At 38.3% G+C, this 19,882-nt stretch overlaps 1 protein-coding gene across 9 annotated transcripts in view; it reads right to left on the reverse strand.

Moving 5' to 3' along the window:
- Positions 1–19,882, reverse strand: part of camkmt (calmodulin-lysine N-methyltransferase) — a 178,901-nt gene that overhangs the window by 62,447 nt on the left and 96,572 nt on the right. For all 9 annotated transcript variants that reach the window (XM_042501696.2, XM_088086629.1, XM_088086628.1 and 6 more), the window contains exons 8-11: positions 17,217–17,283; positions 14,124–14,198; positions 3,689–3,752; positions 551–682 (exon numbers count right to left, since the gene is read on the reverse strand). In XM_042501696.2, coding sequence (XP_042357630.2) covers positions 551–682; positions 3,689–3,752; positions 14,124–14,198; positions 17,217–17,283 — 338 coding nt within the window. The remainder of the gene's footprint in view (positions 1–550; positions 683–3,688; positions 3,753–14,123; positions 14,199–17,216; positions 17,284–19,882) is intronic.

A 19,882-nucleotide genomic window follows, 5' to 3' on the forward strand; every position in this document is an offset into this window, starting at 1 on the left:
TAATCCGCCAGTCTTTATTAAGGCTGAGTGCACATTATGCGACCTGGATTGTTGCTGGTTTCTGTATTATGCAGCAACAGATTCGGTGTATTTTTGAGAAAGTAATTAAACTGTGTTTTAAAGGTTTTCATACAAGCCTGTTTCATTATGCAAAGCTCACATGTTGTGAGCCTGTAAAGGTTCAACCGAAAAAAAAAAAAAGAGTCTTCATCAGTCTGTGGACTTCACTGTTTCTGACAGTGAAGTCACTTTTAGAAGGAATACTTTCATATATTAACAGGTTTGCACAGGTCAAGATTTAACATTGAGATAATTACAGTTTCCAAAACTGAGCTTTACAAGTGTTTGAGCGTTTAAAACTGGATCTGTCTGACAAGGCACGATTACAGCCACCAACACACTCTCTCAACAAACACGAGGCATGTAAGAATAGTATTAACTTGGACTAGAAATATCTGAATCTGTCTCTAAATTTCCACCAAACATTTTGCTACACGCTAATTTGGGTGAAAAAAGGGTATGTCGTTCTATTCTTGGATGCATTTCTTACCTTCAAGTGAACATCCCAGACCTGAGCATCATACTGCTGGTGTTGAGAGGTGCAGAGTCCGGCCTGCTGGGCCAGCTGACAGAACAGTCTCAGAGTTTCACCTCGCAGTGGAGCAAACACCAACGCCATGCCCTGAATATAACAAAATCAGAGGTGGGTTGAAACTTTCGGAGTTGGATAATGAATGTAGTACTGAGTACATTTACGTAGGGGGGAATTTCACACTGTTAGTTGTCAGTTTGTCTCCCTTTTCTTTGATTTTTACCAGATACAAATTAAATGATAAACCAAAAACAAAAAAAAAAAAAGAAAAAACATTCTACTAACCCAACCAACCGTGGAAATGTGAACACACATGTGTGAGGAAAGACACAGAGACAGTTTGTATGTGCACATGCATCACAGACGTCCTGCAAGGACTAAGAGGATTACCAACAGGTTCAAAGTTTCTTTGAAATCCTTCAGCTTTCAGTTGTATTTCATGTTGATTGTGTTATTATTGTTTTAATTAAATGGAGCAAAGGGGGATGCTCACACAAACGCACACATACGCACTACGAAACAAACACTGACACAACACAGGACCACAACGCTTGGCGGATGATTTTTCATCTCTATATCCAGTTGCACTTTTCCCCAACGCCCCCTCCCTCTCTCCAAAAACACACTAAAAGCAAACAAACAACTCCTCCCAGCACTAATCAGCTGATTAAGGGGATCCAGCCCACCGGATGGACCACCTTTGTCAGAAACAACAAATTAGTGCCATTAGATGGGAGAATTAATTGCTTTGTTAATTGCTTAATCAGCTTAGCAAATTATTAAATATTTGGCAAAGCTTGTTGTGGCAGAGACAGTCTGATGGCCGACACTCAAATCATATTAGCCCCTGAATTATCTCCACTGGATTAAAGAGAGGGAGACATGAAGAGAGACTCAACACACAGATGTACAACAATGGCCAGATGTCATGTCTGTCATGCAACAACAGCAGCTTCTGCATTCAACTGCAACCGAGACGCAGATTTGGGTTGCAGGTGTTACTGCGCATGACGCTGTCTGAAATGTCAATTGGGGAAACGCGTGTCACTGCTGAGAGTAATATTAGTAATATAATCCTTTTGTCTTTCTAGTTACCTCTGTCGTTTGTAACAAATTTAAAAAAGAAACTGGATTTTAAAGGGTTAGTTCACAAACATATTTCTCATTAAATTATAGTGGCATATAATCAAGTGGATAGTTTCATTTTTAAGTGCCCAGGTTTTGAGATATCGGTCTCTGGGATTCCTGCATCCATCCCCAATAAAATGTCTGTCAAAGAAATCCATTGAAGGTGCTGACAGCATTTAAAAATGACATTTAAAAAATGCAACAGCAACATCTCTTGCCAGAAGCAGTGGTCGGTGGCTTCCACAGGGACTGTTTCTTCTGTAGAGAGCAGGGTTTCTGCAGATCCTTAAAAGTCTTAAAAGGCATCAAATTCATCAAATTTAAAACTCAGGCCTTCACTGGTGTAAAAATGTCTTAAATCAGATTAAAAATTCCAACAACACTTATATATTATACGTTCAGAGCAGAGGATTTAGCTGTCACTATACCCTAGATGCACCCTGATACGATACAAACGGGCTATTTAATTAAGATTTCGAGGCATGGTTGAAACTAGCAAAAGGCAGTGCAAATAAAACTCAACGTATTTTATGCAAAAGCTTTTTCAAACTGAGTCTAGTGTGAATCAAAGCAGTTGAATCTCACAGGCAAAGTGAGAAACAAAAACTCGTAAAGAAAACCCAACAACAAATGGTTAGTATTTCCCAGTTCTGCTCAACCCTCGTCTCTGCCATGGACCAAAACAAAGTCATGTTTATGTAAAAATAAACATCTTTGGCTAGAAAGTGTCCCTTAACATAAGTAATTGATGTCAGCTTGTGTGTTGTTTTCTTTTAGTTTTGAAAAAATATTGATTTCAATCCAAGTGGCATTGAAAAAGTTTTAAATTTAATTTACCATAAGCTGCAGGAACCCTGAAAACGTAGTTCTAGTGAAAACAGTCCACAGAAACAGTGTTTATGAAAGGAGAGGTTGCTCTCTTTTTATTGTTTGTTTTCTGTTATTTGGATTTATGATTACGGAGAGAGAGACAGAGGTCAGAGTGATTAATTCAAGTTGCTTATATTAAGCATTAAAATGTCAATCAAATCATGTAAATCTTTGAACACTATTTTTTCCTTTTCATTATTTATGTTTTTTTCTGATCATTAATGTGTTTATTTTGTCTCTTAAACATGAATGTTATTATTTCTTTTTTCATTACTCATGCCATAGGGTCGAATAGGTTTGTTTGGGTAGAGGAAAGTGTGAATAATTGTATAATGAACTTTCAACTGTCTATTTCTGTAAAATCAAATAAAAGCAAAAATAAATAAATAGATAAATAAATGAATAAATAAAGCATTACATGATATGGATTCTGTCAGACTGTTACTGTATATCGGGTTTTGAACAAGGTCTATTTATGCTGTGGCCCTTAAATGACTCTGTGTTAAACTCAAACTAACATTTTAACCTGCATGTTTCTGGTTTGCTGTATTTAAAAGATTTCAAACAAGATCCATCGCACTCTTCCCTCGTCCCTTCCTCCTCTTCTTCCCCCATCTCCTTTTTTCATAAACAGATACACCCTATACCAGTCTGGCCTCTGTACTTAAAACACACCCCTCTTTCCTCAGATGAATAGAAACCTCAACCCTATCTCTTCCAGCCTTTTGCTTTTTTTCCCCCCATTTGCTTTGGCTGTCACAGCATGGGGTCTTATCGCGGGGCCAAAAGGGAGAAGTTGCCTCGGATTTATGATTAAGGGAAGGCAGGAGAGAGAGAGCCGGAGATCAGAGCGATGCATTCAAGTTGCTCATAATAAGCATTAAAGCATTACATGATATTAATCCTGTCAGACTATTAATGTGTATAGGGTTTTGGGTGAGGCCTAATTATGATTGAGAGGAGTGGGTGGTGATTTAGAGGAAGGGGATAAGCAGAGATATATACAGTAGCACACAGAGGCAACACACACACACACACACACACACACACACACACACACACACACACACACACACACACACACACAGACACACTTACGTTAGGTTGCAGTAATCTCCTTATAGCATCAACCAGGCTGGCTCTGTACTGGTCGAGAAACAAACTGAAAGGGAGAGGGAGAGTCAGGTTAGAATGCATTCTTATGATAGCAGCTCCAGATAAAGCAGCAGGCTATTTATTTTCTTTTGTTCACAAATAAATCCACCAACAGGAAGAAGGGGGAAAAACAATTTGCATGAGTAAGATGCTCTTTCCTTTTTGTTTGAGTTTCCGTGTGCATTTACCTCGGCCTGTTGTCGAGGCACTGAGAGGAATGCAGAACATCAGAAAATCCAGCATGCACAGATAACATCATAACAGTAAACACACACACACACACACACACACACACACACACACAAACGCATGTGCATGTGCACACATACACACTTTTACTGGGATACTTCAAAGCGGTGCAAAAGCACCTTGAATTTGTGGAATTAATACCTGGAGAGTGAGCTCTGAAGTTAATGTGAAGATATAAGAACAAAAGCAACACACAAAAGGAAAAATAAATCAGAAAATAAATGTAATGAAATCTAATTAACTGGTTCCATTGTGCATTTAACACCACTGCACTGCGACTTGCATGTGTGTGTGGCTGAGAGTGTGTACATTTGAATTAGAGCATTTATGCATGTTTTTTCCACCATATGTACAACTTCACAAACAAAATGATTGGTACAACATAATAAAGGTACCATATATCAAGCTTATCATACTGCCACTGTATAATAATAAGTATAAGGCACAACTCAGTAAATACTTCAGCTGCATAATATCAGATCACACAGTGCTCCATGGGGAAGTGTGTATACATGTTACAGTGTATTCATGTTTGTATTTGTGTATAAGATGCCAGAGTGCCTGTTTGAGTCAGAGTGTGTGTGTGTGTGTGTGTGTGTGTGTGTGTGTGTGTGTGTGTGTGTGTGTGTGCATGAATACGTATGGACATAAACAAAATGTTGATGATGGCTTTGATTTGAGTCACAAGTCTACATATTTTTTTGAACGGTAAGATTGCATGAACTCTTCTTGTTTAAGTTACAGTAATCAACTTACAAAAATGCTTCTTAACCTTTTAAAATCTGGAACATCAGATTTCTAGTGCTGCATTCAGACGCCTTTCACATGCATTTAAACCTTTAAAACCTAAGCTTGGTTTATTTATCCATTTTTTTAAAAACATTGTTAGAGGAGCAACTTGGCAAGTGATGTCTCACAAATTGCAAGAAATTAGGAAAAGATGACAAGAAAAAAACCTGAGAATCAGTTTTAAAAACAAGAGAGAGAGAAATCACTGACTTTAATAATTATTTTAAAATGGGTAAAATGTCCAGACTTATATAAATATTTTAATTATTTTTTTTTATACATTTAATTATTTTATTTGATTTTTTTCCCTTTCTAACCTTTTTTTCTTGTATGTACATGTATCCTTATTCTTGTATGTATTAAGGAAGGTCACAGAAAACAACTTGTAATATTTTTTAAGCCCTAGCTGATATAAATCTAAAAGTATAAATTACGTTACAGCAAATTGTTTCTCTTTTTCTCTACTTTACATAATTTACTTTTTAAACAAGTTGATTTAAAATAATAGTGCGTTTTTTTGTGGGAGATAAATGCAACAAACACACACATGCTTGCCCAAATCCACTCAGATAATTCTAAACAAAGTAACACCTGTCTCTATGTCCACAAAGGCAATTTTCAATTTATTACATAAGTAAGTAGAGCAGTGTGTGTGTGTGCGTGTGTGTGTGTGTGTGCGTGTGTGTGTGTGTGTGTGTGTGTTTGTGTGTACCTATTATCACAGATGAGAGTGGAGTAATTTGACTAAAATGCAACAATACAGTGCAGATTTGACATAATCCTGCACATCCGTCCAACTGGCCAGTGGAGTGGCAATCTGGACATAACTTTCCAATCACAGCTTCTGACCTCTCCTCATTTAAAATCCTCTGATCCCAGCGAGGAACGAGAGGTTCACAGCATCACAGCAGCTACTCTGCATCTCATGCCCAAACCTACACCAGGAACAGGCTTACCATCACAACCAGGATGTGTGTACGTATGAGTGAAGTTTGTTTTTCTTCTAAGGTTAGAAAGAGGTGCAAAGTTTATTTGACTTGAAAGGTGAGAGGTTTGTGTTTGGTTTATTTTGCCACAGATATTGGTTCACGGGAAAAGTGAGTGACAAGGAAAACAAGGAAGTGAGCTAGTTGGGTGGAGGCAACAACTAAAACACACACATTGACAGACACACACACACACACACACACACACACACACACACACACACACACACACACACACACACACACTGAGGGCAGCAGAGGGACATCATGTCATTAAGAGGGCAACAGTTAACAAAAAAGAGCAACAGTCACCGCTGATGATGTCTACAGACACTGCCTTAACATTGTGACGTGACAAATAAAGCCACGTTACATACAGTAAGCTTCATAAAAACAACCCATTACTGTAAGCCATCAAGGAGAAATTCAAAGGTTAACTGCTAATTAAACAATGTGTTAAACAAAGATATCTATTAGGTTGTTCCTAACCCAGTCACTTGAAAAAACAGTGTTGGCATCGTACGTGACAGCAAACCACGGACACGTAATATTTGCTTGTTATTACGTAGCCAATACATTAAAACTTTACAACTGAACAACGTGGAGCTTAACATGTTGTTAGGTTTAGGCACAAAAACCAGTTGGGTATGATTAGGAGAAGTTAAAGTTTTGGTTTAAAATGCTCAATATTGGGGGCACAATCCGGGCAGGAAAAGCAGCATTTCAAAACAAACACTTTTTGTGGCACTATCCCCGCTGACTGGGTGCTACAAAGCACCTACGTTTGGTGCCTAATAAGTCGCTAAAAACACAGCGATGACTTGTTAAACACACCTTGTTTCAATGTTTGTTGGTCTCAAGCTGTGGTCTGCAGCTTGGTAGGCGTCTTGCCTGGGTAGCATGTGATTCACCCCCTCCATCTGCTGATGATAAAAGTCAGCTCATATACTACGTTACTGCTATGTACTCGTGGTTTGCAAACACATACAATATGAACCTTTTGTGGCAGTTGGGCCGTTAGGAATGATGGACCCATTAGTTTAAGACTATTATTGCAGAGGCAAGATTTGTTCATTTGAACAGAAGTACAATATACACAGTATTACAGTATAAAAGTAGTATAAATAACCAAAGAATATGCGAAATTCTTCAATCCAAAGGGGGAAGAAAATACAGCATGTAATCAGAGAAATTCTGTAGAAAGAATAAAAAGGAAAAATCCCTGCTGCTACAAACCTAGGCCACATTAGGTTGCATGCCAACTATCAGTTTGTTTACCAGTCATATAATTTATCTGCCCATCGTATATCCTTGATGCTTGATTTCAGTGTATGACCACTGTTTCTGTTTATCGACACAGTTTTGGTGTCATTAGAATCAGAATCAGAATCAGAATCAGAATCAGAAAAAGATTTATTTCCAGGTATAGTTAACACAATACGAGGAATTTGTTCTGGTGGGTTGGTGCAAATTCCTCGTATTGTGTTAACTATACCTGGCAATAAATCTTTTTCATCAAGTTCTATAAGCTCTTATTTTTTTATTTTAAGCTCTTATTTTTGTCTTAAGTGTTGGTTGCTTCTGACTTCTTTAACAGCTGACAAATGCTGCCATTTATCGCTATTCAAAACAGTTCAACACAACTTACTATCTTTTCCACAAGGCACGAATACCGCTTGTATATACGTGTAAGAATAATATCGATTTGCATCCAAATGCTATTATTTCACCACATACTTAGTTGACATATCAGAATTGTCGAAGCAAGTAAGATGCTGTTTAAATTTTCACTTAAACATATAATTAAATGTTGATAAGTGATATTCTTGTCAGTCTAAAACACTGTTTAGTTTAATAAAGCCAGTGTAATATTCATGGACTCTCAAATTCAGTGGACTACCCTTTAAGGTCACCTCTGACGCCCCCAGACTGTCAGAGAGCTATTGTCTCACGCTGACCCCTCCCGCCCAGGACAGCGCAGCAAACTCCAGTCAAAACTGACTGGCGGTCAAAGGGCATGAAAAGGGCGTGTGTGTGTGTGTGTGTGTGTGTGTGTGTGTGTGTGACGGCGTTGCTGCTATATTTGTCTGCTTACACATGTATGTGAAGACGCAGGATGTCGTCAAAGCTGCAGGGGTGAGCCCATGGAAATGCATGACATCATCTGCTTAGTCTCCCAAGGGGAAATTTAAGGGTTATGACGCAAGTTTTTTTTGTTGTTGTTATGCATTTCTAGGGTATTATGTATTATTTTTGACACAAAGTATCATATTTTGGTCATTTTCAGACTTGTGAGCCAAAGAAAAATGTGAAGGAGCACTATCTTCAGTTTCATCAAAATCAGATAAAAATTTCTAAACCAAACTTTCTCCGAACTGTCAAGATTTGAACGAATAAACTCTAAGCTATTGGTCTGTAAGTAATCCCTTGTCCCGTTTAGAATGACTCCAGTTTTCGGTGAATTGTTATGCATTTTCTCTTAGTTTCAGATCATTCACTCCCACACCATCCAGGAAATTCTCTCTTACTACATGTGCTGTCATGTGGGAAAACAAGACTAAGCCACTTAAGATTGGAATAGCAACACAACCTAGTCACCATGTACACAAAAAGAAACAAAACAGCACACGCAAACACTAAATATAGAGCCAGTGAAGTGCAATCCAGTGAGTGTGTTAAGCTAGACCCTCTTAAAAACTCAGTTAATACAAAACCATCAGGCAGCACATAACTGCTTTGCCTCTTTCATCCTATGAAGCAGCATATACAAGCATATACACAGCATATACACATACACGTGTGTGTAGCTGAATGGCACTCTTGGAGCGAATTACATTTTTCTTGGCTAAGACACTAAGTGTGCCTCTGAGAATAACTCTAGTAAAAAGGCTGGACACCTCTTGGTTTTCATATTTTCTGAAACTGAATCTAAGATCCATTAATATGTCACTGTATTCTATTTTTAGCTTTTTGTTGGGCAAAAAATGCAAAATTATTACATATTTTAATATAAAATGTTCAATACCAGTATTGTACTTACACGTTTAATAAGATCTGAGCAACAGATAATTGATTCAATATTTATCACTGACACAGTTAAGTCCTGATGATACAAAGGGGTCAACATATTTGTAAACTGTCTATTTTATTTGAATCTTACCAGCTTGTTGTTTTTTTTAACAGTAAAATATTGGCATGTATCAGCAATGTGGATAGATAGGTCAGTTCTGTCCTATTCTGTTCTGCAGTGCAGTGGAAAGCACACTGGCACAAAAAGGAAACGTCAAAGGAGGATAATGATGTGTTTATATTAAAAATTTAACATAAATAGTAAACAATGTATCTTGATCCATCATAATCTGCATGCACCAAGCAACACTCGGGTGTTGACTGTCTCAAAGTCACAGAAAGTGCAACAGAATGCCTATATATATTTGATTATTTCTTTCATTACTATTATTTTTATTATTATTATTTTATAGGGATTTTTGCCTCATTCGTTGATAGCTGAAGCCTGCCATCACATCTTTCCGACCTTCTGTCCAGGCTAGTCTCTACTGTGCCGAGTCATCACATGGCTCTTTCGACAGAGACACGTTTGTGTTTTGTTTGTGTTCATGCACCAGTCGTCTAAGTATGCTAAGTTCCTATCCATCCGCTAAAAGGTATAACAGTCAGGTTGAACTTGAGTAAAATGACATATATATACAAATATTGTACAAAAATAGATAAAATGTACAAACACACACACACACACACACACACACACACACACACAATGCATACACACATAAACAGGGCTTTATCTCAGGGCCCACACATGGACAGCTTTTGGAGAAAGCAGACATGCCAACATCCCAGCCAAGGATCCTCTGCCACCCACATGCCCACTGCAGGAATCCCTCTCTCTGTCTCTCTCTCCATTTCACAAATGCATGCAAGCACGCACACGCACATGCACACATGCACACGCACGCACATGAGAGGGCAGACTTCACAATTCCTTCACCACTGTCAGTCTTATGTTCTGTAAATCACTTATGACAGGCATATCTCCTAAATTAACTAGTTAAAAATTCCAAAAAGCCGCCTTTCTCCTCTCAATCCTGAGTCAGTGAATATGCAAATATTGTATATTTCAAAGGTTTCACTGCTGAACACAAGACATCGCCACTGAAATGTCCATTGTCATCAGAGTGTTAAAGTCTTCAAGGAGCAAGTCCACGTTGTTTTCAGTGGCATGATAAACGGATATGATCAGTCCAGAATCCTTTATTTTGATATCCCAGACGTTGCATTTTGTGATTGTGAATGTGTTTGTGATTTTTTTGTTTGGATCTTATGTTAAGTTATTATAATATATTAATTTTATATTATTTGCCCCAAAAAAGAAAAAAAAAAAGAAGCACTGATCATAAATTCTAAATCGCGAGTCTGAGTCAAGTCAGTTCTCAAGTCATTTTTTAAATTTTGTTTATTTGTTAGTATCCCCACTTAATATATATATATATATATATATATATATATATATATATATATATATATATATATATATATATATATATATATATATATATATATATATATATATATAACATTTAAGTCTACACATTTAAAAAGATACATTTAACGTGGCTATCATCATACTATGTACTATGTAGGTATGTATGAATAGAAAATTTAATAACTCTCAATTTAATTTGCAGCAAAAACTACAAATCTCCAAAACCTGCAGTATTTCACACATATGAATTTCCAAAGTGTTATTTACTTTTTTAACAATTATTTTTGTGTTACGTAAGTCAGTAAAATTATGTTTGAGTCCAAGCTCCAAACTCTAGTCCCCATGTCTGGTGTGTGTGCATCAGAGGTTTTCGGTTTCATCATCACCATCACATGTGCATAGTTGCATACTGGACCATGATTGTCATAAAATCATGTTTGGACATAAATGTGTTCAAGTCAGATTTAAACTGAGCACAGAGACATTTTACTCTTTCAGCAGATGAATGTGAAAACAGCCCTCTGGTGTCAAACCCTGCGCTGTGAAGGTCAAATAAACGTGAAATAAATATAAGCAAAACACGTCTTTGAGTAACTAAATGTGATCCTTGCATTCCCTCGTTTTCTTTATTTCTTTAAGCTATATTTTAAATCTCTTTATTGTCTACTTCTTTCTTTCGCCATCCTCTCTGTCAATCCTAACAGCTTTACCTACACCTCCTTTTTGTTTGTTTCATGATGGAGAAATGGGCCTTAAACTCTTTTTGCTTAAGACAGGTTAAACTGGCAGAGCTGGAAGAACAAGAAGTGCATTTCAAGAGTAAGATTCAATATTTACTGAAAGTGGGTGACTTTCTGTAAGATTGCTGCAAGCAGCAGTGGAGGCTATTTTCCCATTTTTGCAACAAATTGGCAGGGCTACTGCGCTGTATATGAAGGTCACTGGTGACATTTTTTCACCAAGGGGTATTCATTTTCAGCAGAAGTAATTTACCAACTGTAGCAATATTTTTTAATCAACAGCTATGGTGACTGGCTAGCAGTATAGCTGGCCTTGACTTTTTATATCTAGAGACCAAGTCTGGCACTACACTAAGCTATGATTCCTTGTATTTTTCCCAGCTGTGACATCACACAGACAGGCAGTTCATAATGTGTTGCTGCAGCAGGGCCATTTCATCAAGTCTGAAAGTTGGCGACGCAGCGAGCACTACTGAATTCACACTTTAAAAACACTTAAATAAAATCTCTAACAGCAAAATCCACTCCAAGACTCCACAATTCTCCCTCTGCATAATACCCCGTACTCAAGGACAAGCAGGATATCCAAAAAAGAAAGCACATAATGTACCACTGATACACAATGTTCCACCAAACTCCACTTCTCTGCCTGCTCCCCTCCTCTCTCCGGCTCCCCTTGCTGCTCAGCGGTGGTTCCGTAGCTACCAGTGGGAGCTATAATTAATCGGAGTGGAAGCCGCATTGTTGACCTTTTCGCAGGTGATCATCACTACGATGCGCCCGTTAATCGGTCAGCCATCACTCTTCAACCACCATCACTGCAATTATCACACAGTCACTCACTTGCATACACACGCGGAAAAGATGGCGCCACTGAGAAAAACATCTTGCAGCACGCACGCCGCAGTGACGCATGACTAAAGCACACATCTGCTGAAAGACATGAAGAACCTGAAGTATCAAAAATTCACATGCAGTTTATTCTGTTCTCACACTATCTGCTTCAATCTATCGTACACACGTGCATACACGCCAGTCCATTGTAAAATATCCTCTATTAGATGCCGGCTCTTTTTCTCCCTCTGGGTGCTGTTCCTGACTATTACCTGTAATGACCGTGACATTACAACAATGATAACGGCGTTTGCTAATGCTGCACTTAGCACACATGCACACACTTGTGCAGATAGATACACACATACAGTACAGCGGCTAAATTTGGTCAGTGTTTGTGAAGCTGGAAAATTGTCAAGTACTTTTGCTTCTGCCAACAGCATGTCTATCTTCTCAGCATGTGTGTGTGAGCGTGTGTGTCAGTGTGCATGTGTGTTGGTAAATGGACGTAAATGCATTTGCCATCAGCATTTCAGGGTGAATCTCATCTATCCCTATACCTCACCACTCATCACGTTTTTTTGACTGCCTCAGTGAGCTCCACCAGGAAGTAGAGTTCCTCAAAGTGATCCTTTCATCATCCAACAATATCGCTAGTCAAGGTCAGCAGTTCTCTCCTGCTAAAACACTCTGGGCAAGCCCTCTGCTTCTGCTTCCAGAATCGTCTCACAGTTTGGCTGAACCATGTGGAGGCCAAGTTAAAGCACGGTCACGTTCACGTTTTCATTTTAAAATAGAGTTCTAAATTTTCAACAGCAGTTCAAGACAAAAGCAAGTACCGTTTTAACACCATTTCAGAATTAATCAGTTCCCATTAACATGCCTGAAACCACATTTTATATGATTGAAATAAAACACATCGCGTTCGGCGCTGCTCATGCACTGCTGAGGCATGCTGTGTAAAACGGGCCTAAGAAGTAATGGTGGCGCAAAACAGATAGGGAATCTTTATATAGCAAATATGGCAAGATATTGAGATATGAGAGTGCTGCATTTACATTATTCACACGAGAAAAAACATATTTCTTTATATATAGTCCTTGATGTTGTTTTTTCTTAATTTCATTGTAATTTCTCACGTCTCCATGATTAAGAGGACATAACAGATGATGCTTCTTATTTTTTCTCTCTTTAGTAAACCAGATAGCCAGAATAAATATTGGCATTTTATGTTTCTGCAAAATACAGATTTTCAGCATATTATTGTATATTATTGTAAAGCGGATATGTTGAAGCTTTGAATTTTTTTGTGTTTCAAGAACGCTTTTTTTTGCATTTCATGTAAAGTGTCTTGGTAGCCGTCTCATCGCCTTCGCCTCGGGATGACGAAGTCAGCACATACATATGTAATCAGAAATACGTTAGTGAGTTGATATGATACGTATGAAACATACAGTGATGTGTAGAAACTTACAATGCCAACATTTTCTTCTGGAGACTGGGCTACTCTAGCAGATACTGTAGGTGTGAATTGGCTCAGCCCAGGATACACTAGTTGCAAAGAGCAAAGTATACTTTTCTTTTTTGTCAGTGCGTCTGTAAACAAGTCAAGGTTGCACAATCCACCGTTAAAATTGATTTTCTACAAAGAAAAGAAAAAGAAGGGAATCATGTTTCAGAGGAGCAATGCAAACTCTCAGTTGTTATCATGGATCATTCTTTCCATTCCTCGTGTTTTTTTTTCAAAGAATGTCGCTGTACAGGGTACACAAAAAAAAACAAAACATCCAGATGCATTGAGCAATAAAAAAGATGTTATTCTCAATTGGCCACAAGATCTACATTTCAATGAACGATGGGCTAATTGTTATGTTTATGTTGCTCTATCTCTCCATTTCCATCTCCATTTCTACTCCTCCCTCTATCCGCCCTCAACTCTTTCTTTATCTTACTGTGTCTCCTTCCTTGTCAAGGCGCAATTATTTGCAATTTGCCTAAGTCATCCATTTGCTGGGACACTGAGCATGAAAACGAGGCAATTTGGTGTAAAATGGAGGCAGGCGGGCATCTGAGCATATGTATATGTGTGTGTGTGTGTGTGTGTGTGTGTGTGCATGTGTGGACAAGGCAGGGGAAGGTCCAAGTGCTGGTGGGGGGCCATGCAAGAACTGTCGTGCAAAAGTGAAAATTAATGCCATGAACGCACACACTGAGATAAATCTGTGTGTGTGTGTTTGTGTGTGTGTGTGTGTGTGTGTGTGTGAGAGAGGACCTACCAGTCTGCACACATGACAATGTCAAAGTGACCCTCCAGTGCTGAAATGTCTGACTCGCAGTCCCACCTCACCATTCTGTAAGCACACACATAAAACAGAAACCAAACTTTAGTATTTTCAGAGTCGGTGACAGAGGGAAGCCAGCTTTGGTGAAATCGCACAGCGAGCGACGGCGGTTTGTCTTTCATCGCTTCTTTTCTCTCTCAAACACTTTGAGCTCCATGACACCTCTCTCTCTCTAACACCCACTGTTTTTCTGCTTCAGTAGAGACTTGGGGAAAGTGTCAGGGAGGGAAGAGATGTCATCTGTGAGGTAAAGAGAGGGAGCTTTTGACATGACACTTGACATTTATACCATGTGAACACTAACACACACACACAAACACACGCACAAAACATACATGTTGCTATTGAAAGATCACACTGTCCTCTCTCTTCCTCATTTTATTGGTATGACTAAAGCAGTTTCCACGTGGTTTACGGTAGAAGACCAGCGTTTAAAACAAATGATTTGTACATTTCTACACAAAATACTCTATTAAAAAGCAATAAGAAAGGAAAGAAAATATATGATAGATGAGCTATTGTTAATAATTTATAGTTAGAGAACCATACAAGAAAGAAATTATGAAGGAGCTCAGTTTCCAGCCTAGAATATGTTGGCACTGTATGTTTCTGCAAACCACAGATATGCTACATTTGTGTGTTTCATAGATATCATATTAATGTTTCTAAAGTGCTTAGTTTTTATTATGTGTATATAGCTCACTTTATCATCGAGAGGTGGTGGATGGTGGATCGTGTGAAACCTGAGCAAGACAACTGCCGAGGTCTAGATTACTGTAGACCACTGTTCAAAAACAACACTGGTTGTTTAAGCAAGACATCAGCAGCATTTCTAGCCAATATTGTGGCATTAAAACTAAATTTTTTCAAGACATTGCAGTATTTCCAGTAGCAATTATGGCACCAAAACAGGGTGGTTTTTAGCCAGGTATTGCAGCATTTCCAGCTGCAGCTATGGCACAAAAACTGGCTGTCTCTTGGCGATACATTGTGGCATTTCCAGCTGCAATTGTGCCACCAAAACTAGATGATTTTGAAAGACATCTGCAGCATTTTCAGCTGTGATTGTGGCACTGAAGCTGTATTTTTTAACGAGACACTGTTGCATTTCCAGTAGCGATTATGGCACCAAAACTGTGTGTTTTTTAGTTAGGCATTGCAGCATTTAATCAATCACTTATGGCACAAGTTTTAGCAAAAAACAAATGTTTCTCTGCAAGACATGATCTGCATTTCTAGCCATTATTGTGGCACCAAAACTGGGTGTTTTTTAGCAAGACCTTGAATTGCAGAAACATACCATGCCAACATGTATTCTGGCGGTTGGGTTGTAGTTCTTGTGTTGGATTTTCCTCAAGCTCTGATATATTTTGGTGTGTCTGTATCAATGTCAGCTTTTTTCCACAATAAGTTTCAGTTTGGTGTCATTTTGGGTCAAATTCTTGTCATTGGAGCAGAAAGTTAACGCTCTGTTTTTACAGTTATTTCAATAATGTTTTCCTTAGTTAGTGGTTGCGTACGATTGCTCAGACAATCTGCTACATGATTTTTTTTTTTCAGTGGCAAACAGCATTGAAGTAAGCGTTTAATTTTGCTTCTTTTTCTATGGATATAATTTAGTTGTTCCAGATTGTGTAAGCGCTGTACTGTTCGTAGCTTTCTCCTCCATTTCTTTTTCCACACCATTTTCCCCTTACTCTCTCTCTCTCAGACTGTTAGGCAGAGTGGGGGATTATTAATTAGACATTATTAACACTCAGTAAACAAAACATTAGGCCCCGCTAGAAACACAATCTCAATTCACAGCAGGAGGTCCCAACACGCACGCACACGCACACACAAACACACACACATGCATGCATCTGCGCACACGACGCAACACGCCCCTCCCTCTCCCTCCCCTTGTCCAATCGCATCATGCCCTTCGCCCTCTCTTGCGGTGCGTCGATGACAGCAGGCATAATCTGAAAAGAAAACAATCAAAGTAATGTTGCCTAATTATACGTTTACTTTTTCACTCCATCTTCCACTCATGTAAATGTGTGCAGGAGGGAGAAACGGAGAGACAGAGATAAAAAGAGGGAAGAGCTAGGGGAGTAAAACAGTCAGTCTGGTAAAATGTTTAAAAAAAATAAAAAAAACAGGGACAACAATTAACTACGTTTTAGCCCGTCCTTGCATATGAGGTGTGCCTGTGTGTGTGCGGGTGGTGGAAAGTTCTCTGGATCTCTATCAAGAGGAATCATTTTGCTTGGATGACTGTGCAAATACACGCACACACGCGCACAAACACACACACACACACACACACACACACACAAAAGGGGGTGATCTTTTGTTGTTGATGTTTTTTTTTATTTAAGATATAAAATTGATTTATTTATTCAAGATAAAAATTAATTTGGATTATTTTAAGTTAGCAATTCATATGATTCATAAGAGAGATTCATACAATACAAATATAAAGATGGTATTAAGACATGTTGGCCCAAAACCATCACTTACAGATAGCTAATGATACAAATGGAACAATTTCCTCTGTTTTTTTTATATAAAAATATCAGCCAATAATTAATTCAAATACTTCACAGGACCTGATGTTAGAGTAATAATTAGGTTTAGGCAAATGACTCAAGTATGCAACAATGTTACTGAATATTGCAATAACAATTTTACTTTTTATAAAAAGAGATTCAGTTCAGCCTTGCTGCTGCTTTCAGTAAATTTCTACAGTAGAACAAAATGGTTTGTTGAATCAAAAAATAAAAAGAAATAATCTCCAGCAATCTTTTTGACAAAATTGAACTGAACATAAAAAAGATAGTTACACGTTAAAGTGAAGATTTCTACTGATAGTCTGTTTCAACTAAAAATGCCTGAGTGCTATATTGCAGTCTTTTGCTATGTTTTTTTTAACGCAAATTGAGATTACAATGACCATTAAAAAAAATTGTATTGCATAGCCCTATCTAAACTGGAGAGCGAAAACATTTTCAGAAAGATAAAGAGATAAGAAAATATTCTCACCTAGCTGATACCTGTGTTGACCCAAACTTTCCAGCTTGCCTGTTTCTTTTAACCAGCCCTCGTACATCTGATGTGCCGCAGTCAGGGATTCATAATAGACACAGACACATATCTTTAACTGTGGGAACATGCTTGGAGACCCCATATTATATGAAGTAAATGTGCTTTCTATTTGCATGTGGCAAAGGATGCTTTCAGTAGATACAAACAATTGTTATATGCAATGAATTTTTGCAGGTAGGCCTCTCATGGAAAATTTTTCACCATTGGCATAGTTTAAAGTTGTTAAAATCACATACAATTCCACAGCATGTGGATTATTGCAATGAATCTTTTAGAAAAATACATTGCCAAATATACATTTTTTTGTGTGTGAACCATAGCATGTTTGAAACATATGGATCTTAGGATGGAGAAAAGACATAAATCATCTACCTCTACTGCCCAGATTCACCTTTTAATAACTGAGAGATTCTGCCAACTTTCCTATCACAAGATATTTGGTTTATGTTTTTTGTTGCAGTGTGTGTCATGTTGCAAAAAAGCAACATCAGGACCCTCTTTAGGTAAAAACACATATGTTAGACACCCACATGGAGACAACATGAGTGAGCGGAGATGATCTTCAGGGATAGAGAGCAAGCCTGCAGAAGCAGATCACAGCAGCCTCTCGCTGGATCAATGGGAAAGCTTTTAACCACAGATACACAAACTCACACTTTTCCCTCTGCCGCAAAAACACATACACACAGATGAACGCACACAAAGGCAGGGCGATTGATGTCAAGTTGTCTAGTAATACACTGGCTTGTGGAGTTGCAAAGCAATTCAATTAGGATTTCCTTGTCTTTAAAGCCTGCAAAGAGCTGAGACAAATCCAATCGACAAAGACAGAGAGCAGGAGGGAGAAGCAGGAATGCGTGATAAATTGATAGATGGATTGATAGCTGGAGAGTGAGTCCAAAATCAAAGAGGCCTCCCGGACACAGTTACACAATAATATGTAGGTTAGCTCACATTTAACACACACTCATGCTGGACACCTGTGCATCAGTGTATTATGCATAGGGATGACGGGACGAAGAGCAGAGCAGCTTACTGTAATCTCATCACCAGCACACCACTGGGGGAGAGGTCAGCACATGCACGCGCGCACACACACACACACACACACACACACACACACACACACACACACACACACACACACACACACACACACACACACACACACACACACACAGGTTAGAAACACATGCAGAAGAAAAGAGGGGAGAAGTGAAAGAGGGAGGTTTGTGTATTATTGAACATTAAAGTGGAGGAATATTTGCTCCCATCACTTGAAGTAGAAAAGTAGCAGCCAATGACATGCATCAATCATTCTTAATGGAACATTTCCATTGATTTTCAGCATGAGTATTCAAGGTCACAGTCTCTGCTCTCTACAGTGTATGTTTGTATGTTTCTCTGCACCATCAATGAGGTCAACAACTTCTACAGCTGTATACACTTACACAGATGTTTTTGAAAATTGATATTTTCTTCCTCTAATGTTACTGCAGTCTACTAAATACTTGTTCTAGTTAGTTCTAGTTTCTATTTAGTTATATTATTCCCAGATGTAGGTTTTGCCCTGGTATTTTTTTCAGTATCAAGATGTTCAGGCAGGCCTAATATTTTATTTATTTATTTAACCTTTGTTAAAGCAGGAAAAGTTTCATTGAGATTCTAAATCTCTTTTTCAAGGGAGTCCCGGTCAAGACAGCAGCATGACAAATTTCACTTAAAACAACAGGCTAAAAACACAACCGCAAAAAAATTTAAAACGAACAGATTTTTACAAACACAAAAACTTTAAAAAATCAGCCAATTTTCAACAAACAACAAAAAATTGGCAGCTTAAAGTAACCAGACAAATGCATTCAATGAAGTCACAATTTTGGTATTGTGCAAGGGGCTAAAAACGCAGCCCTGCTCTGGTGTTAAATTGTTAAATTGAACACTGGGTGCAGCAAATGCCTCCAAAAGTCCATTAAGTGGTGCATCAATATTAAGTTTAAGTGTAAAGTACTGATGAGACCAAGCAGTGCTAACAAAAATTTAGTAAACTGGTTGTCCACCATTGATGTTGTTTCTAGAGTGATCTCACTCCAGAAAACAACACATATTGAGGAGATTTTGTCATCATTACCCAAACACTCACACATATAAACAGTTTTTAAAAAAATCTAATTTTAGTCACTTAAAACTCAATTCGAGTGTGGACAAGAGATCAAATAATGGAGGAAAATATCCTTTTACAAAAATATCTGCATATGTGTAGATAGGACCTAAGGAAAGGGGAAAAATCTATTCACTAGATGTATCTAAACGCCATCTATTCACAACTTCTTTTTCTGCATATCGTCTCATCTATTTTACTGTAAAACTGAGCCATATCACAGCCACTATCTCTTTCTATTGTTAACACTGGCCACACGATAAGGGCATGTGAGACAAACAGTGGCCATTAGCACACGGCTAAGACCAACAGCTTCCCTGGCGAGAGGAAATGCCACACACTGTCTGCAGTGTGTGAATGGGACAATTTGGCTGAGCCCAGAACAAATTATTGTTGTCTTTCTCAACCCTCCCTCTCTCTTTCTGTGTGTGTTCGATCCATTCTC

Source organism: Plectropomus leopardus, chromosome 13 (genome assembly GCF_026936395.1).
Source record: "Plectropomus leopardus strain MGB_pleo_1.0 chromosome 13, ASM2693639v1, whole genome shotgun sequence".
Taxonomy (NCBI): Eukaryota; Metazoa; Chordata; class Actinopteri; order Perciformes; family Serranidae; genus Plectropomus; species Plectropomus leopardus.